At 31.0% G+C, this 26,028-nt stretch overlaps 1 protein-coding gene and 1 long non-coding RNA gene across 3 annotated transcripts in view; both read left to right on the plus strand.

The window, feature by feature from the left end:
- LOC139515310 (transcription cofactor vestigial-like protein 4) overlaps window positions 1-9,447 on the plus strand; it is a 35,437-nt gene extending 25,990 nt beyond the window's left edge. For both annotated transcript variants that reach the window (XM_071304885.1, XM_071304880.1), the window contains exons 4-5: window positions 5,791-5,976; window positions 7,444-9,447. In XM_071304885.1, the coding sequence (XP_071160986.1) occupies window positions 5,791-5,976; window positions 7,444-7,673 (416 nt within the window). In that variant the 3' untranslated portion in view covers window positions 7,674-9,447. The remainder of the gene's footprint in view (window positions 1-5,790; window positions 5,977-7,443) is intronic.
- Window positions 9,448-13,050: 3,603 nt separating this feature from the next.
- On the plus strand, window positions 13,051-24,119 carry LOC139515326 (uncharacterized). Its single transcript, XR_011662800.1, has 11 exons — window positions 13,051-13,590; window positions 14,342-14,410; window positions 15,174-15,812; window positions 16,564-16,632; window positions 17,396-18,034; window positions 18,786-18,854; window positions 19,618-20,256; window positions 21,008-21,076; window positions 21,840-22,478; window positions 23,230-23,298; window positions 24,062-24,119. It is a non-coding gene; the product is annotated as an uncharacterized lncRNA (long non-coding RNA).
- The last annotated feature ends 1,909 nt before the right edge of the window (window positions 24,120-26,028 follow it).

A 26,028-nucleotide genomic window follows, 5' to 3' on the forward strand; every position in this document is an offset into this window, starting at 1 on the left:
AACAGGATTTATCTCAATATACAAAAATTAAAATCGAAATTTAGTCTAAAATGACAAAATTGCAATAATTAATGCAATAATTTCTGAATTTAGAGTATCTAAAGAGAGTGGGAAGGTCAAATGGTGTGAGCCTTTAATAATAAGAAGATGTGATAGGATTGCCAATGAGACAAACCTTTATACTGGAGACAAAATGACATTAAAGTTTAGTGTAAACATGTTTTATTTGCTTAAATATGCAAAAGCAATGAGAAACAAGTTAATCAAACTGATAAAGTCTTCTCCATTGAACAATTTATAACAATAGAATATTTATGAATTATGCATGCAAACAATACAATACATTATATATATTGGATATATGTAAATACAGATGATGTATAATGATGTAAATAGTTGTACACAATATACATATACAGGCACTTTATTAAATCCCTTTGACTCTTTGATAAATTCTTATACATTCTTAGAGAAGTTAATATATAGCAAAGGTCTCCATATCGTCTTGCCTGAAATTCTCAACTTCCTTGAAAAAAGCATCTCCATATGCAGGACCAGTTTATTTTCTGGGAGTTTAGGGTTGATTGGGTGGGGTACCTTATTTTTTTCACTAACTTCAGGTGCAGATTCTTTTATTACTGTGGATTTATTTATTTTCGTTGCTATCAATTTTCGTGGATTGCTGAAAACTTGCATATTTGTGAATATTTGATCTCATGGTTTTGGCAATCTCTGTATACAAAGCCTCTTGCAAATATGTTATTCGATGACCATTTGAATTGGTGGTTCACCTGTTCCCACAAAACCACGAAAAAATGGATATCCCAAGAATAATAATGAATCCACAGTATCATACTTACGACTGCTGTAGGTAGACAATTCGTAAGAACTCGGGTGTGAAGATTCATTTTAATAATCTTATCTATGAAAATATTCTCTGTTTCCTAAATGGACAGAATTGTGACATTAAATAAATAAAACACTTACAAATATTGGTTGGACTGTACTGTAAAGAGTAAAGATAACTTAAAGTTTGCATTATACTCAAATTTGTTGTGTTAAGCCTAAGTCAAATATTAAACATTAAGATTAAACAGAACATTCAGGTTACCTGGACAAGTAGGATTTAGATCCCTAAAAGATGTCAGGATTTATGAAAAATTGGTGTATTTTATTAACTAATTGTTAAAATCATTTTCACATATAATGGCATAATGTAATCTTCAGCATAGAAGGCTTTAATGCAGCCAGCTTTTTGGATAGCTTTTTTCACCCAATAATTATCTCAGATAGTAAAAACCTTTCAGTGACCTCCTTTTGCTTTCTTGTTTCATTTCATTTTATGCAGAATTTTGGTAGCATTTTCATTGAAAAAAACAAAGGTCTTTTAAGCATTGAAGATAGCAAAGAAAACAGGGGCGGATCTAGCCATTTTAAAAAGGGGGGTTCCCAACCCAGAGTAAAGGGGGGTTCCAGCTATATGCTCCCATTCAAATGCATTGATCGGCCAAAAAAAAGGGGGGGGTTCCAACCCCCGGAACCCCCCCTCTGGATCCGCACCTGGAAAATGATTTAAATGATATCCCCCGGCTGAATTTTTCTCTCAAGTTTTATTCTATAAGCAAACTATGTAACAGTTAAAAGACTGCCACAATGTGTGACTGTCCCTATTTAACTTAGCCTTTAAAATCTATGATAGGATATATCTATGAATGAGGTACTGAATATTGTCAACAAAGATAAACCCAATGGTGTCAAGTAGTAACTATGATAGTGTGAAACAATATGACAATGTTACTTAATCTAATCTGCCAAAAGATGAATAATTAATGGTTCCATCCAAGGTTATACTCTTTACCTTTTAAATTACGGTAAAATCAACCAGTAAAAATCAATCATTTTAAACTGTAACAGATACTACGATTGGTACGGGTATATGATCAAAGCGCAACAGTGGAAGTCTGGTACCGACAATTTATTTTGATCAAGGGGTACAATGGTATAAAGATAACATCAATAGCTAAATTTAAATTGATTTAGTATCTTTTTAAGTGATAAATTGTATACTTGTAAGGATTGTACCCTGAACTGATATCTTATTTCTGCCAGTAAACAGTATTAAAATGTTTAAGATTAGTAACATAGTATTATTAAGGTATTTAGCTTGAGTAGAACACACTCAGGTCAACTAAAGATGTGTCTCCAGAACTAAGCTTTTTTTTATTGAAATTCACTCTACCTCATTTGTTTAAGTTGATTTTTTATAATCGGTCCATCATTGTTCAGGCTGGTGGTTGGTTTTTTTTTTTTTTTTTTTTTTTTTTTTTTTTTTTTTTTTTTTTGAAGAAGTGAAAGTGATTTCTCTTCCTTTTTTATTCAGTCATATATTGTTCAGGCAAGTTGGAATTTCTCTCTTTTTTTTCAATTAGTAATTCTATTGTTTTCAGTATTATATGGGCAGAATATTCAAATGCTAGAGACTTGATAAAATCAGTTGAGGAATAAAAACTATCAAAGTGTCCTTACATTGAGTCATCCGATAATTCAAGGGATGGTAAAACATCCAGTTTACATGTTATGTTTGGATGTTTTACAAATCTTTACAAAAGAAATCTATAGAAGTAAGATGTAATTCTGGTTAGTTTGCAAGTTGTGTAAATATGTTTCTCATATCAGTTTCCTTTGCAATTAAAAAAGGTCAATTTCAAATAAAATGTAAATAGAAGTATTTATTGTTTAAGGGGTTGTACATATCAGGATATATCTTGCACAACAGTAAGTTCATATGAATAATCATTCATCCAAAATAACTATCCATTTTTACTTCCAAAAACCAGAATTGCAGTAAAGGTATTTGTCTCAAATAGATGTTCAACAATGATTTTTTTTAAATGTTAAATTAACAAAAATAAGCAAAAGTTCATAACTACACATTGACAACAAGTAAAAAATTAGGTTCACTTAGTATATAGTTTAAAAAAAAAAAGCTATATCATTGCTTTAAATATACATGTACATGTCATATTCCTAATTATCCAAAATTTACAGATATTGCATTGACTAATTAAATAATTTCATATTACAAACAGAAGCTAATTGGACACAAAATATATTTATATTGTCAAAACTAGTTATAATTGCCTTTAACATGATAATGAGGTATAATTGAAAATTTGGGCTTTAAAGTCCCCACATGGTCATGCATCCATACCTTCCATTCTTTGCACTTTTTGACATATTTATCTCAAAGACAAATCTCCAATTGGAGACAAGTCTTACATTTTATTATGAAAAACTTATTTTGGATTCATGAAATGAAAAGCTGCTATTAAATGAACAAAAAGGGTAGTACTTATCATATTATAGGCTACAGCTATGTGGCAGATAGCGCCATCTGTCTGTCTGTGGTCCGACTAATGACCATAATTTTCCAAATAAAAACAGTTACAAAGAAAGGCAACTAGTGCCTGACAACCATATAATTTGTGGTCCACACAGGAGTTGAAGTAGGATTAGAGCGTTGATTTTTCTGAATCAGTGCTCTTGTTTAGGTGATTTGACAGTCTTTAATCTTTTAATAAATTGATTCACTACATAGGATGCTGTAACATTGCTATATTAAATAGATTTATTCAAATTATTGGGAAGGTGTCATTGATAAATAAGGTTTTGACTAGATTAAAAAAATGTAAAGTTGATCTGCTTGGCTCACATCCTACATTGTAAGTGAAGCATATTTTTCAGTGGTTGCTTTAAGTGATCTCTCTTTTTTCTCTCTCCATGTAATGAATTTGGTATTGATAGCTCTATGATAGTCTATGTTCAATTTATTCAATTTAAAGCTTGTTATATTGTGCAGATAATTGTTCAATGTTGAAGACTGCATATTGTCCTGCAGATATTATTTGGTTTCTTTCCCCCTGCTCCAAATGGTAGTGGTAGTGGTATACAGGTTTGTCCGACCATCGATCCCTCTGAAATACATTTTTCTCATATTTTTTCTTTAACTATAAATCATAGCGTCTTGATGTTTGGTACGTGACACATAAGGCATCACACGTTTTTTTAAGGTTAAACAATTAATGAAATAAAAGAAATGCAAATAAAATCATTCGTCATAGCTAAGTGGTATTTGGTGCAACCCTTACTTTTTGTACCTTAATGCAAATGCTAAAATTTTCTGCATAATGCATCTTGTCAAAACAAATTGTCACTTAATTCTCAAGTTATGTATCAGGTACTAATTCCCATTATACTTTCTGGATTATAGTCCAAATAACTGACATTAGTGATTATTATTTATGTCATGAAAAAGATTAATAAATATGCTTTTAACAGATTTTTGTAATAGATCTACATTTTTATGTCAGTTTGAAACATGTATTTATTACATAATATTAAGAAAAAAGACTGTACTCTGGCTTAATTCATTAAACCAGTTTATTTTGATAATTAATAGAATGTACTATAAATTGTTGTTAGTCATATGAAAATATTTTAAATGGTTATGAAATTATTTTTTTTTAAGGCGTTCTTTTCTTGAAATAAACCCAAGTTAATGTTGACATAGACTTAAGGTGTCACAATATTGACCTTGTACTGTCATATATTTAAAGTAGCTTACTTAATGCTACAATTACTTTAAAACAAAGTTAGTCGTACTGATTTACCCGTTAATAACTTTAAAATACTGCCTTTAATGGACCACAGCTTTTGTAAATAGTTGAAACCAAAGTATGTATGCAATTGTTTGGGTTTTAAATGGGTTTTCCTGTAATCGCTTGCAGTGCCTTACTGCCTTGACTAACATCCTCCCATTATTTAAATATTGATACTGTTTAAAGGTATATTATTGAAATAAAATCTACTTTTTCAATGCAAAAAAAAAGTTGTTGAAACTCATAAATGAATTAAAAAGTTTCATTATTCTATAAATAATAGTAACAAATGCATAATGGCTTGTTCGTGTCTGATTATTTCTAATTTCACATTAAGATTCTTCTAGTTTCTCGATCATTCTTAAAATTTATTTTAAGACTTTTTCAAAATTGGAATAATTATGTAGTTTTTTTCCCTGGTAGCAAGTGCAAAAAGGACAATTATATTGTATAATCTGCGTGTCAAATTATGATGTAAATCTGTATTTGTGGGAAAACTCAGTAACCACTGCAAACCACTTAATAGAAAACAAAATGATACATTGAATAGCATGCGATTATGTTATATAATAGATCATATAAATGCATCTAATTGTGATTGCATATACATTACAAATTATGCTGACACAAAACATTCTATTTTCCCCGTTTAAATGCATTTGGCTAAATGCATTTGTAGAAAAATATGAAAATATATATAGCCCCTAAATTCTCCCAAATGAACTGACAAATGTTATGACTAAGTCTTACTTCATAAAACAAGACAGTTAGATTTTAAACTTAATATTCTTTTTAAAAACTAAGTAGACTTGTTGCTTCATTCATTGAAATTCAAATCATTATTTAATTCATGAGCTATGTCACACCCAACATTAAACTACTGTAAAATCAAGATATAGAATTACATATTCATTCAAATTGGCCTTTGCAATTAAAACAGTTCCTATTTGCATGTCAGTGAGCGCAAACTTGTCAAGTTAAAAAAAATAAAAACAAACATTTCAAGATGTGAAACAAGATCTTTGCTTGGACAACCAAAATAATAATATCAAGTTACTTAAGCATGTTTCAATGAATTTCAGTCTAAAAAGGTAATTCTTAATTTATGCAAATAAATCTTTTTTTCTTTCAGAATTATGTGATCCTGCCATAGAAGAACATTTTAGAAGGTCATTGGGACGGGACTACTCAGACTTCGTATCTTCCAAATCTTCTCCAAAGACACCAAGTTTGCCATCTCCTTCTGGCCCTCCTCCACAGCTTCCCTCTCCTCCTGTAGAGAATAAAACACAGATAGCTACAAATGTTTCAATAACAGGTAAGTTTATTAATAGACAAATTTCGAGTTTGATGCATTCTCCAATTCCAATGTTGATCAAGTAGTTGGAAAACTATTATGCTATTTTACACGACTTATTCGGCAAATTAAATTCTCATAATTGACAATCAGCACTGCTGTCATTAGGGAAATGTACGGAACAAACATTATGTCTAGTTTATCCTGCACAATGACTATCACTAAGACGCTTGATGCACGTTATAAGTGCAGGGATACAGGATCCCCTTCCATCTGGTAAATGACGTTATAATAGCATGCATAATTGACGAGGTTTTACCAGTGAAGGACAGACTTGAAAATGGTCTATTGCTTTCAATTTTAGCTCAACTGATAGAAATGGTACTTTACTGACTTTCTAGCTTTACACATGTTGCCATAGTCCCCAACCAACCCTTTGCATTAAGTTAGCTTTAGAATGTAAGCGGAACTTCATGGAATAGTACATTAATATAATTTCTAATTTGAAACTTTAAGAACAACTGAGAACAAACCTGACCCAAACTAGTACATATATTGATAGGTTGAGTTTATATTGTGTATTAATACCAGGTGAGCAATACAGCTGCTTTAGCCTGTTGATCTTTTCTGATAAGTTAGACTAGATTTATCCCAGCCTACATATTTCAAGTGAGAGCCAAAAAATTAATAACAGTTGTATTTTTTTAAGCCATTGATAGAGAGCTTAGGAAGTCAAAATTTTATTTGCCAATTTTTAAGTACAATGAATAATTGAATGGAAATGTCATACAAGAAGGTAAAACATTGTTTAAGAACATAAAATTCATAACAGTGACATGCCTTACGGGTCTTAGTGACAGATCATAAATATAAAAACATAACGCCTACACTCTGGATTATAATTCTTACAGGAAAAATATGTAAAAATAACTTTTTATGGTCAAAAAGATAAATCTGGAATTTATCCTTGTCCTGTTTGTTATTAAAAATATTCTCATTTTCTGTAATGAAATGTACAAAAAGTATATTTTAAAAACACTTCCAGCAGCTATCCAACTTCTTATATTGTGCATCTCATTTGTACTATTCTTTTGAAATGAAATAATTTTCATGTTTTTTTACACAAGAATATAAATCAAAATAACACTTAATATATTTTGTTTATCAGAATAATTTTTCTGAATTAACCTTCATTAAAATTGCTCAAACTCAAACATTTGAAAGCCAAAGATGTATATAGATATCTGAATATGTTAGGAGATAAATGACCGAAAGGAACCTAAAAAGTTTGGCCAAATAAATCTTAAGGTAAACAGGGCATATGTATACAAAATACTTCAAGTGTCGGAATATTATTTTCTTAAAAGTCGATCAGTAGGTACCGGTAGTAATAAGGATTTATATAGAGACAAGACAGAATCCTTGAAGCCTTTACTTAAAACATTAAGTCTTCAAAATATTTTTACAAATATCTTATTTGTCTTGTAGGTTCTGTGGATGATCATTTTGCTAAATCCCTTGGAAACAGTACATGGACTGCACTGAAAGCCAAAAAAGATCCAGTCAATGAACTGTTCACAGGCTCAGTGGATGATCACTTTGCCAAAGCTCTAGGAGGAGATACATGGTTAAGAATTAAAGCTGAAAAAGAAAATGGACATTGTACAAGCTTGTCACAGCAAAGACATGACTCTTCCCTACTGTCTACTCAACATTAATATTGTTTTATGTGTTCACTCAAGTGTGGATGACCATGGAAAATATGTCACTGCCGTACAGTTAATAAATGTTATGTTTGCTACGTTTCTGATCTCAAAGCTCATGACACAATTCGGAACATAAATTTAGGTGCAACTTTGTAATGTTATTTTCTCAATGTAAAATATTTGCTCATAGTTTCTGGTTGAAATTAACACAAGTGGGTTAATCTCAAAGATCATTTTTTTATTAGAATAATATTTTCTTGCCAACAAAAAGTTAAATAGTTTTTGTTTTTTTATATTTATAGTACATTGTATATATATAAACGAGGGTAGTTTTAATAAACCTATCACTTATCAACAGCATGTTATCTGGCATTTAAAATTTAAAAGAAAAACATTCACCACTTCAAGATTATTTTTTAGCAATTTGGATCTCAATTTTTCATGAATGAATTTCTTACATTCATTGAGAAATTTAAATTGCAGTTTGTTATTTTTTGCAGGCCTTAAACACGTCATAAAAAAAAATTGACATTGAGAAATTGTCTTGTAAAAAGACATTATGTTTTTACACTAGTGTTTGATGTTCTTAATGCAAATTTAACTTAACAAGATTCTTATAGCAGAATGTATTAATTACATGAATGAAAACATTGATGTGGCTCAGATAATTCAAATTGACATGACAACAAAACAAGTTGGGTGGAGGAGTTTATGTTGATAATGTTGTCATAATTAATTCTTTTATTGTGTAAACTTTATGGCATAAGTTTTGTCTTGCTGAACTTACAATTGTTAGGTAAGCAAGTAAAACATAATTATTTTCTGTGTTTTATGTAAATTGCTCAAGGTCATTTAAATGTCAAGGTCAAATTTAAAGTTACTGTACAAAAATGAAATCCATAGCCTCCATGTGATTGTGGTTCTAATCTTCTGAAAAATGAATTTTGAATCAACTTTAAACTTTTGACATAAACATCAGAAATAATTTATAAGCAGATTGACAAATTGAATTGACTTGTTTATAAATCTGTCGATATATAGTACACAATTTTTCATTTGACCTTTTAAAGATTGTCATATTTATTTCACCATTACCTAGAGCTACTTGTTCCCACAGTGTAATGTATAAAACAATATTAGTGTCAGCTGGAAAGATTCTGGTTGTGCTATGAGAATGAACTAACAATAGAAAACATTCCTGATTTGCAGGTTTTATTGTTTGTTATCCAGAGGAGAAAGAATAAAATGTTGAGCAGCATATTGAGAGAAAATGTTAATGTGAATGGAAGAAATATCGTGGACATTTTGTGCAAATTTTTCTTTTTTTTAAATGCGGGTTTTGAAATGGCAATGTTTCTTGTCATATGCTTGTCTTGTATATTGTGAAGTAAATTTGTGTTGTTTATAAGACTACAGAAATGGTCATTATATGTTTCATTGTTTGAAGTGTCATTTTGAAATATCTTTGGGAAAAGTATTGTGTAAATGTATATAAAAATATATATATATTGGTATTTTCTAAACATTTGCAAAAACTTTTGTTTTTATCATCAGTTGAGTTAAATTTATATGATTACCCCATTCATTATCGTGACATTGTCTCACATATTGTTTTACATTCTTGAGCTTAACATGATATCAGTTTTTTTTCATATTGATGCTCGTGGTTAAAGATGTACATTTCATTCATTGTAAATAATTTATGTCAGACATTTCAACAAGTTTTTTTCATTGTTATGTTGTAAAGAGTTATATTAAAAGTAATTGAAAATAAAAATAATACAAATTTCTTTTTTTCTATATTGGTCTAAATGTATATACTTGGCCTTAAACATCTCAATGATATGATTTATAGATATAAGAAGATGTGGTATAAATGCCAATAGGACAACTCTCCATCCAAGTCACAATTTGTAAAAGTAAACCATTATAGGTCAAAACAGTCTTTAACATAGAGCCTTGGCTCACACCAAACAGCAAGCTATAAGGGGCCCCAAAAATGACTAGTGTAAAACCATTCAAACTTGAAAACTGACTATTTAATCTATAGAAAAAATGAGAAACGTGAAACACTTAAGAACCACATCACTATTTATACTTTTAATTTAGATAAACAAATTTAATGTAAAATGAATTTGAGTTTAAAATTTGATTCAAAGCCGACAGATTTTCTTAGGTGTTTCTAAAAACTTAGAATCCAGATTCTTTCAGTATGGCCAGAGAGCAAAGAGAAGCTAAAGATACCATAGGGACATTCAAACTGATATGAAGAAAGCAAACTGACAAAGCCATGGCTCCAACAAACAACATAGACAAGAGTGCACACGCTGAAATGGCTCGATTTCTTTCTCATCATTGATATTATGTTGATAGTCATAAATATTAACTACAACTATCACATAAACTTATCATAATCCAAGAAAATGAGGTCAAGGTCATATAAACCAAACGAGAAATACATGTACACCTTTAATACAATCAATCATTTCACTAAATATAGTTGACCTATTGCTTATAGTTTCTAAGAAACAGACTTAACCAATAAAACTAAACATTGACTAATGAACCATGATAATGAGGTCAAGGTCAGATGAACCATGCCAGGTAGACATTTGCAGCTTACGATTCTTCCATACAACAAATATAGTTATAGTTTAAGACAAACAGACCAAAACACAAAATTGTAACACTGAGCACTGAACTGTGAAAATGTGGTCAAGGTAAAATAATACCTAGGAAACTGACATGTACATCATAAAACATTTTCATACACCAAATATAGTTGACCTATTGCATATAGTATTAGAAAAAAAAGACCAAAACTCAAAAACTGAACTTTGACCACTGAACCATAAAAATGAAGCCATGGTCAAAAGAAAATTGTGTGACAGACATGAGGACCTTGCAAGGTACGCACATACCAAATATAGTTATCCTAATACATTTGTACTTAGAATAAGAGAGAAATTAACATTACAAAAAATCTGAACTTTTTTTCAAGTAGTCGCTGAACCATGAAAATGAGGTCATGGACAATGGTCATGAGACAGACGGAAACTTCGTAACATGAGGCATCTATATACAAAGTATGAAGCATCCAGATCTTCCTCCTTCTAAAATATAAAGCTTTCAAGAAGTTTGAATTTGCAACATGAACCCCCCAAAACTTGGGGTGATCTCAAGTGCCTTGAAAGGAAAGCAGATCCTGCTCCCCATGTGGAACCAGTTGACAAAGGTTTGAATAAGAGATGTGTGAACTGTTAATCATCAAAGAAAGCAATTTTATTAATGTACCAATTAGTAAACTTCTCATTATATTTTCAATTACAAATGGATTACCATTATATTCTTATTCATATTTCGCCTTCGGTCTCAAGTAATAAATTAGCTTAACTTCTCTATGAGGGGTGAAGCTTACATGTAATATCTCTGTTTAAAGAAATAAACTATAACCACCAGACCATAGCTGGCCAGTGACCTTGACCCTAGTATATAAGCACCTGTTCCATAATAACTTGTCATTATTTTTCTAGAGGGTGTGAAGTGAACACTTCACTTGAAATCATTTTAGTTATTTTATTTTTATCTAAGATTTAGGGGAAAGTTACTAAAGTTACATTTAACTTGTCTACGATGTACGACAAGTTCTAATGTTATTTTGTTAATTAGAAATAATAATTCCTCAATTGTCTACGATGTATGACAAGTGTTGATGGAAATGAATTAAAAAATTTCTTGTCTACGATGTATGACAAGTGTCGATGGAAATTAATTAAAATTTTTATTGTTTACGATGTATGACAATTTTATATATTCATTAAGTATTTGCCTTAGTACGACGTACAGCACATTTGTTACTTAATTCATACTCCTGTTTTTTTAAACAGGTAGATATTTAAAAGTATTTCTATTCACCTGAAGGTCGTGAGTACTCTTCAGAATTTACACGTGTTTTACCTGCACAGGTACACATTATTAAATTACAATGGCTCAAAATCTCCTTCATTTGTGAATTTTTCTCAAGATAGTGCTGTTGAGATTTAAGATAGTCATGTACAATACATATTGATGCATTGACTCATTATTATTAATGTAGTAAAGAACATGTATGAATCATGAGGTTTGAGACAGTTTCTCTGCCTTCAACTCAAGCAGAGTTTGTAGAGAAACCTGCTGCTTTATTCAAATTTTGCCATTAGAGGCTTACTTTAATGAAGATTTAGTTCTAATTTTGATCTGAACTACTGTAATGATACTGTTCATGTACCTCCTTTTGGAGTTTGTGCCATGGCTGATGATAGTCCAGCCGGAACTGAATTTTGATAAGTCTTTTGATCCTGCATTAAGGCTCTTAGTGAGATTAATGGTCCATTATCTCATCCTGTTTGTTGAACAGCTGAATCATGATTTTGCTTGGAAAATCCCAAAATTGTTTAAAAAGGCAGAAAACTGTCTCTAAGTTTTCTTCTGGACTTTCTGTGACTGTTAATAATACTACCATGTCAGTAAATATCAAATCAGGAAAATATCAAGTTCATAGAGGAGTAATACTATCACCCTGAGAACTGTGAGAATCCTAGTGTGTCTAGGATAAATAACAAGATTGAAATGGCACTGCCTAGACAGGCCCACTATGTGGTTTCAAAGATGCAGGAAACCCAGAGATACTTTATTAAGGGGTTGATCATCACCCCTATTGTTGAGGATTTTATTGTAAAATTCTATTTGTTTGTTTGACCATGGGTTTCTATTTAAACGCATAGGAGATGCTCAGAAATATCTAGATGATAAAACTTATTTGTAATTCTGATGTGATAGTTGATTTATTACGTTTTTAGTTATGATTGCATGAAGCAAACTTGGTGATTATACAAAGATTCTAAAGCAAATTCTAGATTCCTTGGAAGAGGTTCCAGGTCTAGCAATTATTTTACTCCCAGCTGTTATGGGAAAGGCAATATCAGTCTTTTAACTGCGGAGGCTCTGTTGGTCAACAGGGTGTATACTAGTAGGCAATTCCCTTCATTGAGAGGGAGAGGTTTCCAAAAAGGGAACAAAGAATTTCAAAGAGGTCACTTTTCTCAACCAGTTGCTATATACAGTAGATAACTTAAATATTATGATTTGGAAAATGTTACTAATGATCTATTGATATTAGATTTAATAAGAAATGGTTATAAAATTATTTTTAGTGATGTACCACATATTTGAATAAAATACATTTCACCTTTCATAAGGATGAAATAATTTCAGAAGTCCAAAAATTGATAGCTACATTGTAAGGGAGCTATTTAAGAGGTTGATCGATCATTGGAAAATCAGTTTATTTCCTATATTTTCTTAGTTTCTAAGAAAGATGGGTCTTCAAGGCCTGTTACCTATTTGGGACAACATCCCTAATGCGCCTTGAAATGAGGAACTCAAAAGTCACGTGTAAAGAAAAAATCTCTGTGTAGTGATATTGGACATGTTTCTATTTTTAACAAATGACTGAACTTAATTATTTGTGGTGATTAGGAAAGTAGAGGAACATAGAATAAATGGGTAAAAACTATGGAGCTATTAAATGTGTTCAAAGTATTAAATTTTCAAAGAACTTATTGTGTTAAAAAGGGGATATTTTACCACAAGGAGCCGCATCACAAAAGGATGTTCGGGGTTTGCTAATTAACGGAAAAAGTAATCTCACTTCGTACCCCGAAAATTTAACCACATATGTGAAAATGTCACAGCTTCGAAACGAGCTATCATACATATCCAAGTTTACGATATGGACTGAGCTACAGGAAAAAACGTTACCATTACCGCCTATGGAAAAACAATTAAAGATATTGAGCCAATTTAAATTACAAAAAGATAAATCAGAAGTTTTCAGAGTGATCTATGGATGATTTCACCTTGTACACCCGGGAAAATTGTGAAAATGATGGTAAGTATTTTTTTATTTATACCTAGATATCCCAGATGATTTCAGATAACCATTATAGATAAATACCAGCAGATACTCAATGAAATTTTCGCTTTTAGAAAGCATTACAGGCACGGGGCTGAACACTTTTTTTAGGCACAATTCTAACTTTGTTTACACCCCCGAGAGATCCGAAAGGAATTTGTTTATGAATTGAAAAAGGCATGAACTAACATAATAGTTTTATCTGTAAGTAAACATGACACAATACAGTCTTTGTTATGTAATTATCACTCCGGTTTACAGGAATAACTGATAATCAAGGGAGATAACACACTTCATACGAGTAAAGTGAAATACATCATCATCATGTGCTTTTATCCAATAATTTGACCCATGGTCAGTCAGTAGATATCATATGCAGTTAATAAACAGACAAACATGTACATGTATTAAAGAAATCATGAATTATTATTTGTAATGCACACTAGCAAATCACAAGATATTGTCTTTTCTCAGTGAAAAAGGGGGAGGGTCAACAAACCTTTTGAAAACAATATTGCTGCACCTTTTCAACTATTAAGCTAGTTAGCTACCACTCGTTGCTTCTAATATAAAAGATTTTAATGAAGGTTGATAAGCCACAAGGGAGAAGCATTTTTCTTTCTTTGCGATAAAACGTTCGAGAATTTGATTTTTGCTCTCTCAATAATACTTATGTATTTAAACCAAATAATAACATAGCCTGAGTAATTTTTTTGTCTTATTTCAGTTCCAGACATATCATTACTTTTTAACCTGAGATGACAAACTAGAGGTTTTAAAAGGTCCTGAATAACTGGTAAGCATTTTGTTTTATTTGGCAAGCTCTAAATTGTTTATTTATGGTATTTATGCAATTCAAATTACAGTCGGTATGTTAAAAATATACTGATATGAAAACTGTTGCTATGGTCTTGGCATTAAATGAAAATGCTTGGTTACTGATCTTTTCGACTCCATATTTCAAGTTAAACCTTGCGGCAACTGTTCCTCATTTAACACTGCAAACTATAATTAGCATTATTTTTGTATGTCGTTATTTAATGATGCCATATTACGTGTGATGTCACAATGTTTCCTTTAAAACCTCATGCCGATATCTCACTGATAAAAGATTTTCACTGAAATACATGTAAAAAACATTTTTTCTCAAATACAATTATGTGAAAGAACAAGTTTTGAAAATTTGCACTTCATTGCACTCTAATTATATGATTCAAATGACTTTTACAGTAGTTTATAGTGGTTTCTACAGTATAAAATACCAGGTTTCCTTTGGCTAGAATAATTAAGTATTTTGGTGTTTTTTTTATGAAATCTTCATTTTTGTATAATTTCTCTGTCAAAATGCACTTTTAGGCACCAGAAAATTTTATTGAATGCTTTAACAGGGTCTGTGTGTTGTAATTTAAGGTTACATTCAGATGTTTTGTCCTTCTTTTGACTAGTGAAGGTATACTGTAAGAAATTAATTATGCATACACTTTGTATTCAAAATAAATAAATATAGTGATAAAAGTGTCATTGCCTTATAGTGCTAAAACAACTTTATTTTTTTTCAGAAATGGACAAAAATACACAGATTTATTCAGAATGTCATACCGATGAAGATCACATAAAAATATTTGGAAAAATCAGAACTATGGATTGCAATATGGGACAACATCCCTAATGCGCCTTGAAATGAGGAACTCAAAAGTCACGTGTAAAGAAAAAATCTCTGTGTAGTGATATTGGACATGTTTCTATTTTTAACAAATGACTGAACTTAATTATTTGTGGTGATTAGGAAAGTAGAGGAACATAGAATAAATGGGTAAAAACTATGGAGCTATTAAATGTGTTCAAAGTATTAAATTTTCAAAGAACTTATTGTGTTAAAAAGGGGATATTTTACCACAAGGAGCCGCATCACAAAAGGATGTTCGGGGTTTGCTAATTAACGGAAAAAGTAATCTCACTTCGTACCCCGAAAATTTAACCACATATGTGAAAATGTCACAGCTTCGAAACGAGCTATCATACATATCCAAGTTTACGATATGGACTGAGCTACAGGAAAAAACGTTACCATTACCGCCTATGGAAAAACAATTAAAGATATTGAGCCAATTTAAATTACAAAAAGATAAATCAGAAGTTTTCAGAGTGATCTATGGATGATTTCACCTTGTACACCCGGGAAAATTGTGAAAATGATGGTAAGTATTTTTTTATTTATACCTAGATATCCCAGATGATTTCAGATAACCATTATAGATAAATACCAGCAGATACTCAATGAAATTTTCGCTTTTAGAAAGCATTACAGGCACGGGGCTGAACACTTTTTTTAGGCACAATTCTAACTTTGTTTACACCCCCGAGAGATCCGAAAGGAATTTGTTTATGAATTGAAAAAGGCATGAACTAACATAATAGTTTTATCTGTAAGTAAACATGACACAATACAGTCTTTGTTATGTAATTATCACTCCGGTTTACAGGAATAACTGATAATCAAGGGAGATAACACACTTCATACGAGTAAAGTGAAATACATCATCATCATGTGCTTTTATCCAATAATTTGACCCATGGTCAGTCAGTAGATATCATATGCAGTTAATAAACAGACAAACATGTACATGTATTAAAGAAATCATGAATTATTATTTGTAATGCACACTAGCAAATCACAAGATATTGTCTTTTCTCAGTGAAAAAGGGGGAGGGTCAACAAACCTTTTGAAAACAATATTGCTGCACCTTTTCAACTATTAAGCTAGTTAGCTACCACTCGTTGCTTCTAATATAAAAGATTTTAATGAAGGTTGATAAGCCACAAGGGAGAAGCATTTTTCTTTCTTTGCGATAAAACGTTCGAGAATTTGATTTTTGCTCTCTCAATAATACTTATGTATTTAAACCAAATAATAACATAGCCTGAGTAATTTTTTTGTCTTATTTCAGTTCCAGACATATCATTACTTTTTAACCTGAGATGACAAACTAGAGGTTTTAAAAGGTCCTGAATAACTGGTAAGCATTTTGTTTTATTTGGCAAGCTCTAAATTGTTTATTTATGGTATTTATGCAATTCAAATTACAGTCGGTATGTTAAAAATATACTGATATGAAAACTGTTGCTATGGTCTTGGCATTAAATGAAAATGCTTGGTTACTGATCTTTTCGACTCCATATTTCAAGTTAAACCTTGCGGCAACTGTTCCTCATTTAACACTGCAAACTATAATTAGCATTATTTTTGTATGTCGTTATTTAATGATGCCATATTACGTGTGATGTCACAATGTTTCCTTTAAAACCTCATGCCGATATCTCACTGATAAAAGATTTTCACTGAAATACATGTAAAAAACATTTTTTCTCAAATACAATTATGTGAAAGAACAAGTTTTGAAAATTTGCACTTCATTGCACTCTAATTATATGATTCAAATGACTTTTACAGTAGTTTATAGTGGTTTCTACAGTATAAAATACCAGGTTTCCTTTGGCTAGAATAATTAAGTATTTTGGTGTTTTTTTTATGAAATCTTCATTTTTGTATAATTTCTCTGTCAAAATGCACTTTTAGGCACCAGAAAATTTTATTGAATGCTTTAACAGGGTCTGTGTGTTGTAATTTAAGGTTACATTCAGATGTTTTGTCCTTCTTTTGACTAGTGAAGGTATACTGTAAGAAATTAATTATGCATACACTTTGTATTCAAAATAAATAAATATAGTGATAAAAGTGTCATTGCCTTATAGTGCTAAAACAACTTTATTTTTTTTCAGAAATGGACAAAAATACACAGATTTATTCAGAATGTCATACCGATGAAGATCACATAAAAATATTTGGAAAAATCAGAACTATGGATTGCAATATGGGACAACATCCCTAATGCGCCTTGAAATGAGGAACTCAAAAGTCACGTGTAAAGAAAAAATCTCTGTGTAGTGATATTGGACATGTTTCTATTTTTAACAAATGACTGAACTTAATTATTTGTGGTGATTAGGAAAGTAGAGGAACATAGAATAAATGGGTAAAAACTATGGAGCTATTAAATGTGTTCAAAGTATTAAATTTTCAAAGAACTTATTGTGTTAAAAAGGGGATATTTTACCACAAGGAGCCGCATCACAAAAGGATGTTCGGGGTTTGCTAATTAACGGAAAAAGTAATCTCACTTCGTACCCCGAAAATTTAACCACATATGTGAAAATGTCACAGCTTCGAAACGAGCTATCATACATATCCAAGTTTACGATATGGACTGAGCTACAGGAAAAAACGTTACCATTACCGCCTATGGAAAAACAATTAAAGATATTGAGCCAATTTAAATTACAAAAAGATAAATCAGAAGTTTTCAGAGTGATCTATGGATGATTTCACCTTGTACACCCGGGAAAATTGTGAAAATGATGGTAAGTATTTTTTTATTTATACCTAGATATCCCAGATGATTTCAGATAACCATTATAGATAAATACCAGCAGATACTCAATGAAATTTTCGCTTTTAGAAAGCATTACAGGCACGGGGCTGAACACTTTTTTTAGGCACAATTCTAACTTTGTTTACACCCCCGAGAGATCCGAAAGGAATTTGTTTATGAATTGAAAAAGGCATGAACTAACATAATAGTTTTATCTGTAAGTAAACATGACACAATACAGTCTTTGTTATGTAATTATCACTCCGGTTTACAGGAATAACTGATAATCAAGGGAGATAACACACTTCATACGAGTAAAGTGAAATACATCATCATCATGTGCTTTTATCCAATAATTTGACCCATGGTCAGTCAGTAGATATCATATGCAGTTAATAAACAGACAAACATGTACATGTATTAAAGAAATCATGAATTATTATTTGTAATGCACACTAGCAAATCACAAGATATTGTCTTTTCTCAGTGAAAAAGGGGGAGGGTCAACAAACCTTTTGAAAACAATATTGCTGCACCTTTTCAACTATTAAGCTAGTTAGCTACCACTCGTTGCTTCTAATATAAAAGATTTTAATGAAGGTTGATAAGCCACAAGGGAGAAGCATTTTTCTTTCTTTGCGATAAAACGTTCGAGAATTTGATTTTTGCTCTCTCAATAATACTTATGTATTTAAACCAAATAATAACATAGCCTGAGTAATTTTTTTGTCTTATTTCAGTTCCAGACATATCATTACTTTTTAACCTGAGATGACAAACTAGAGGTTTTAAAAGGTCCTGAATAACTGGTAAGCATTTTGTTTTATTTGGCAAGCTCTAAATTGTTTATTTATGGTATTTATGCAATTCAAATTACAGTCGGTATGTTAAAAATATACTGATATGAAAACTGTTGCTATGGTCTTGGCATTAAATGAAAATGCTTGGTTACTGATCTTTTCGACTCCATATTTCAAGTTAAACCTTGCGGCAACTGTTCCTCATTTAACACTGCAAACTATAATTAGCATTATTTTTGTATGTCGTTATTTAATGATGCCATATTACGTGTGATGTCACAATGTTTCCTTTAAAACCTCATGCCGATATCTCACTGATAAAAGATTTTCACTGAAATACATGTAAAAAACATTTTTTCTCAAATACAATTATGTGAAAGAACAAGTTTTGAAAATTTGCACTTCATTGCACTCTAATTATATGATTCAAATGACTTTTACAGTAGTTTATAGTGGTTTCTACAGTATAAAATACCAGGTTTCCTTTGGCTAGAATAATTAAGTATTTTGGTGTTTTTTTTATGAAATCTTCATTTTTGTATAATTTCTCTGTCAAAATGCACTTTTAGGCACCAGAAAATTTTATTGAATGCTTTAACAGGGTCTGTGTGTTGTAATTTAAGGTTACATTCAGATGTTTTGTCCTTCTTTTGACTAGTGAAGGTATACTGTAAGAAATTAATTATGCATACACTTTGTATTCAAAATAAATAAATATAGTGATAAAAGTGTCATTGCCTTATAGTGCTAAAACAACTTTATTTTTTTTCAGAAATGGACAAAAATACACAGATTTATTCAGAATGTCATACCGATGAAGATCACATAAAAATATTTGGAAAAATCAGAACTATGGATTGCAATATGGGACAACATCCCTAATGCGCCTTGAAATGAGGAACTCAAAAGTCACGTGTAAAGAAAAAATCTCTGTGTAGTGATATTGGACATGTTTCTATTTTTAACAAATGACTGAACTTAATTATTTGTGGTGATTAGGAAAGTAGAGGAACATAGAATAAATGGGTAAAAACTATGGAGCTATTAAATGTGTTCAAAGTATTAAATTTTCAAAGAACTTATTGTGTTAAAAAGGGGATATTTTACCACAAGGAGCCGCATCACAAAAGGATGTTCGGGGTTTGCTAATTAACGGAAAAAGTAATCTCACTTCGTACCCCGAAAATTTAACCACATATGTGAAAATGTCACAGCTTCGAAACGAGCTATCATACATATCCAAGTTTACGATATGGACTGAGCTACAGGAAAAAACGTTACCATTACCGCCTATGGAAAAACAATTAAAGATATTGAGCCAATTTAAATTACAAAAAGATAAATCAGAAGTTTTCAGAGTGATCTATGGATGATTTCACCTTGTACACCCGGGAAAATTGTGAAAATGATGGTAAGTATTTTTTTATTTATACCTAGATATCCCAGATGATTTCAGATAACCATTATAGATAAATACCAGCAGATACTCAATGAAATTTTCGCTTTTAGAAAGCATTACAGGCACGGGGCTGAACACTTTTTTTAGGCACAATTCTAACTTTGTTTACACCCCCGAGAGATCCGAAAGGAATTTGTTTATGAATTGAAAAAGGCATGAACTAACATAATAGTTTTATCTGTAAGTAAACATGACACAATACAGTCTTTGTTATGTAATTATCACTCCGGTTTACAGGAATAACTGATAATCAAGGGAGATAACACACTTCATACGAGTAAAGTGAAATACATCATCATCATGTGCTTTTATCCAATAATTTGACCCATGGTCAGTCAGTAGATATCATATGCAGTTAATAAACAGACAAACATGTACATGTATTAAAGAAATCATGAATTATTATTTGTAATGCACACTAGCAAATCACAAGATATTGTCTTTTCTCAGTGAAAAAGGGGGAGGGTCAACAAACCTTTTGAAAACAATATTGCTGCACCTTTTCAACTATTAAGCTAGTTAGCTACCACTCGTTGCTTCTAATATAAAAGATTTTAATGAAGGTTGATAAGCCACAAGGGAGAAGCATTTTTCTTTCTTTGCGATAAAACGTTCGAGAATTTGATTTTTGCTCTCTCAATAATACTTATGTATTTAAACCAAATAATAACATAGCCTGAGTAATTTTTTTGTCTTATTTCAGTTCCAGACATATCATTACTTTTTAACCTGAGATGACAAACTAGAGGTTTTAAAAGGTCCTGAATAACTGGTAAGCATTTTGTTTTATTTGGCAAGCTCTAAATTGTTTATTTATGGTATTTATGCAATTCAAATTACAGTCGGTATGTTAAAAATATACTGATATGAAAACTGTTGCTATGGTCTTGGCATTAAATGAAAATGCTTGGTTACTGATCTTTTCGACTCCATATTTCAAGTTAAACCTTGCGGCAACTGTTCCTCATTTAACACTGCAAACTATAATTAGCATTATTTTTGTATGTCGTTATTTAATGATGCCATATTACGTGTGATGTCACAATGTTTCCTTTAAAACCTCATGCCGATATCTCACTGATAAAAGATTTTCACTGAAATACATGTAAAAAACATTTTTTCTCAAATACAATTATGTGAAAGAACAAGTTTTGAAAATTTGCACTTCATTGCACTCTAATTATATGATTCAAATGACTTTTACAGTAGTTTATAGTGGTTTCTACAGTATAAAATACCAGGTTTCCTTTGGCTAGAATAATTAAGTATTTTGGTGTTTTTTTTATGAAATCTTCATTTTTGTATAATTTCTCTGTCAAAATGCACTTTTAGGCACCAGAAAATTTTATTGAATGCTTTAACAGGGTCTGTGTGTTGTAATTTAAGGTTACATTCAGATGTTTTGTCCTTCTTTTGACTAGTGAAGGTATACTGTAAGAAATTAATTATGCATACACTTTGTATTCAAAATAAATAAATATAGTGATAAAAGTGTCATTGCCTTATAGTGCTAAAACAACTTTATTTTTTTTCAGAAATGGACAAAAATACACAGATTTATTCAGAATGTCATACCGATGAAGATCACATAAAAATATTTGGAAAAATCAGAACTATGGATTGCAATATGGGACAACATCCCTAATGCGCCTTGAAATGAGGAACTCAAAAGTCACGTGTAAAGAAAAAATCTCTGTGTAGTGATATTGGACATGTTTCTATTTTTAACAAATGACTGAACTTAATTATTTGTGGTGATTAGGAAAGTAGAGGAACATAGAATAAATGGGTAAAAACTATGGAGCTATTAAATGTGTTCAAAGTATTAAATTTTCAAAGAACTTATTGTGTTAAAAAGGGGATATTTTACCACAAGGAGCCGCATCACAAAAGGATGTTCGGGGTTTGCTAATTAACGGAAAAAGTAATCTCACTTCGTACCCCGAAAATTTAACCACATATGTGAAAATGTCACAGCTTCGAAACGAGCTATCATACATATCCAAGTTTACGATATGGACTGAGCTACAGGAAAAAACGTTACCATTACCGCCTATGGAAAAACAATTAAAGATATTGAGCCAATTTAAATTACAAAAAGATAAATCAGAAGTTTTCAGAGTGATCTATGGATGATTTCACCTTGTACACCCGGGAAAATTGTGAAAATGATGGTAAGTATTTTTTTATTTATACCTAGATATCCCAGATGATTTCAGATAACCATTATAGATAAATACCAGCAGATACTCAATGAAATTTTCGCTTTTAGAAAGCATTACAGGCACGGGGCTGAACACTTTTTTTAGGCACAATTCTAACTTTGTTTACACCCCCGAGAGATCCGAAAGGAATTTGTTTATGAATTGAAAAAGGCATGAACTAACATAATAGTTTTATCTGTAAGTAAACATGACACAATACAGTCTTTGTTATGTAATTATCACTCCGGTTTACAGGAATAACTGATAATCAAGGGAGATAACACACTTCATACGAGTAAAGTGAAATACATCATCATCATGTGCTTTTATCCAATAATTTGACCCATGGTCAGTCAGTAGATATCATATGCAGTTAATAAACAGACAAACATGTACATGTATTAAAGAAATCATGAATTATTATTTGTAATGCACACTAGCAAATCACAAGATATTGTCTTTTCTCAGTGAAAAAGGGGGAGGGTCAACAAACCTTTTGAAAACAATATTGCTGCACCTTTTCAACTATTAAGCTAGTTAGCTACCACTCGTTGCTTCTAATATAAAAGATTTTAATGAAGGTTGATAAGCCACAAGGGAGAAGCATTTTTCTTTCTTTGCGATAAAACGTTCGAGAATTTGATTTTTGCTCTCTCAATAATACTTATGTATTTAAACCAAATAATAACATAGCCTGAGTAATTTTTTTGTCTTATTTCAGTTCCAGACATATCATTACTTTTTAACCTGAGATGACAAACTAGAGGTTTTAAAAGGTCCTGAATAACTGGTAAGCATTTTGTTTTATTTGGCAAGCTCTAAATTGTTTATTTATGGTATTTATGCAATTCAAATTACAGTCGGTATGTTAAAAATATACTGATATGAAAACTGTTGCTATGGTCTTGGCATTAAATGAAAATGCTTGGTTACTGATCTTTTCGACTCCATATTTCAAGTTAAACCTTGCGGCAACTGTTCCTCATTTAACACTGCAAACTATAATTAGCATTATTTTTGTATGTCGTTATTTAATGATGCCATATTACGTGTGATGTCACAATGTTTCCTTTAAAACCTCATGCCGATATCTCACTGATAAAAGATTTTCACTGAAATACATGTAAAAAACATTTTTTCTCAAATACAATTATGTGAAAGAACAAGTTTTGAAAATTTGCACTTCATTGCACTCTAATTATATGATTCAAATGACTTTTACAGTAGTTTATAGTGGTTTCTACAGTATAAAATACCAGGTTTCCTTTGGCTAGAATAATTAAGTATTTTGGTGTTTTTTTTTATGAAATCTTCATTTTTGTATAATTTCTCTGTCAAAATGCACTTTTAGGCACCAGAAAATTTTATTGAATGCTTTAACAGGGTCTGTGTGTTGTAATTTAAGGTTACATTCAGATGTTTTGTCCTTCTTTTGACTAGTGAAGGTATACTGTAAGAAATTAATTATGCATACACTTTGTATTCAAATAAATAAATATAGTGATAAAAGTGTCATTGCCTTATAGTGCTAAAACAACTTTATTTTTTTTCAGAAATGGACAAAAATACACAGATTATTCAGAATGTCATACCGATGAAGATCACATAAAATATTTGGAAAAAATCAGAACTATGGATTGCAATATGGGACAACATCCCTAATGCGCCTTGAAATGAGGAACTCAAAAGTCACGTGTAAAGAAAAAATCTCTGTGTAGTGATATTGGACATGTTTCTATTTTTAACAAATGACTGAACTTAATTATTTGTGGTGATTAGGAAAGTAGAGGAACATAGAATAAATGGGTAAAAACTATGGAGCTATTAAATGTGTTCAAAGTATTAAATTTTCAAAGAACTTATTGTGTTAAAAAGGGGATATTTTACCACAAGGAGCCGCATCACAAAAGGATGTTCGGGGTTTGCTAATTAACGGAAAAAGTAATCTCACTTCGTACCCCGAAAATTTAACCACATATGTGAAAATGTCACAGCTTCGAAACGAGCTATCATACATATCCAAGTTTACGATATGGACTGAGCTACAGGAAAAAACGTTACCATTACCGCCTATGGAAAAACAATTAAAGATATTGAGCCAATTTAAATTACAAAAAGATAAATCAGAAGTTTTCAGAGTGATCTATGGATGATTTCACCTTGTACACCCGGGAAAATTGTGAAAATGATGGTAAGTATTTTTTTATTTATACCTAGATATCCCAGATGATTTCAGATAACCATTATAGATAAATACCAGCAGATACTCAATGAAATTTTCGCTTTTAGAAAGCATTACAGGCACGGGGCTGAACACTTTTTTTAGGCACAATTCTAACTTTGTTTACACCCCGAGAGATCCGAAAGGAATTTGTTTATGAATTGAAAAAGGCATGAACTAACATAATAGTTTTATCTGTAAGTAAACATGACACAATACAGTCTTTGTTATGTAATTATCACTCCGTTTACAGGAATAACTGATAATCAAGGGAGATAACACACTTCATACGAGTAAAGTGAAATACATCATCATCATGTGCTTTTATCCAATAATTTGACCCATGGTCAGTCAGTAGATATCATATGCAGTTAATAAACAGACAAACATGTACATGTATTAAAGAAATCATGAATTATTATTTGTAATGCACACTAGCAAATCACAAGATATTGTCTTTTCTCAGTGAAAAAGGGGGAGGGTCAACAAACCTTTTGAAAACAATATTGCTGCACCTTTTCAACTATTAAGCTAGTTAGCTACCACTCGTTGCTTCTAATATAAAAGATTTTAATGAAGGTTGATAAGCCACAAGGGAGAAGCATTTTTCTTTCTTTGCGATAAACGTTCGAGAATTTGATTTTTGCTCTCTCAATAATACTTATGTATTTAAACCAAATAATAACATAGCCTGAGTATTTTTTTGTCTTATTTCAGTTCCAGACATATCATTACTTTTTAACCTGAGATGACAAACTAGAGGTTTTAAAAGGTCCTGAATAACTGGTAAGCATTTTGTTTTATTTGGCAAGCTCTAAATTGTTTATTTATGGTATTTATGCAATTCAAATTACAGTCGGTATGTTAAAAATATACTGATATGAAAACTGTTGCTATGGTCTTGGCATTAAATGAAAATGCTTGGTTACTGATCTTTTCGACTCCATATTTCAAGTTAAACCTTGCGGCAACTGTTCCTCATTTAACACTGCAAACTATAATTAGCATTATTTTTGTATGTCGTTATTTAATGATGCCATATTACGTGTGATGTCACAATGTTTCCTTTAAAACCTCATGCCGATATCTCACTGATAAAAGATTTTCACTGAAATACATGTAAAAAACATTTTTTCTCAAATACAATTATGTGAAAGAACAAGTTTGAAAATTTGCACTTCATTGCACTCTAATTATATGATTCAAATGACTTTTACAGTAGTTTATAGTGGTTTCTACAGTATAAAATACCAGGTTTCCTTTGGCTAGAATAATTAAGTATTTTGGTGTTTTTTTTAT

The sequence above is a fragment of the Mytilus edulis genome, chromosome 1, assembly GCF_963676685.1.
Source record: "Mytilus edulis chromosome 1, xbMytEdul2.2, whole genome shotgun sequence".
Taxonomy (NCBI): Eukaryota; Metazoa; Mollusca; class Bivalvia; order Mytilida; family Mytilidae; genus Mytilus; species Mytilus edulis.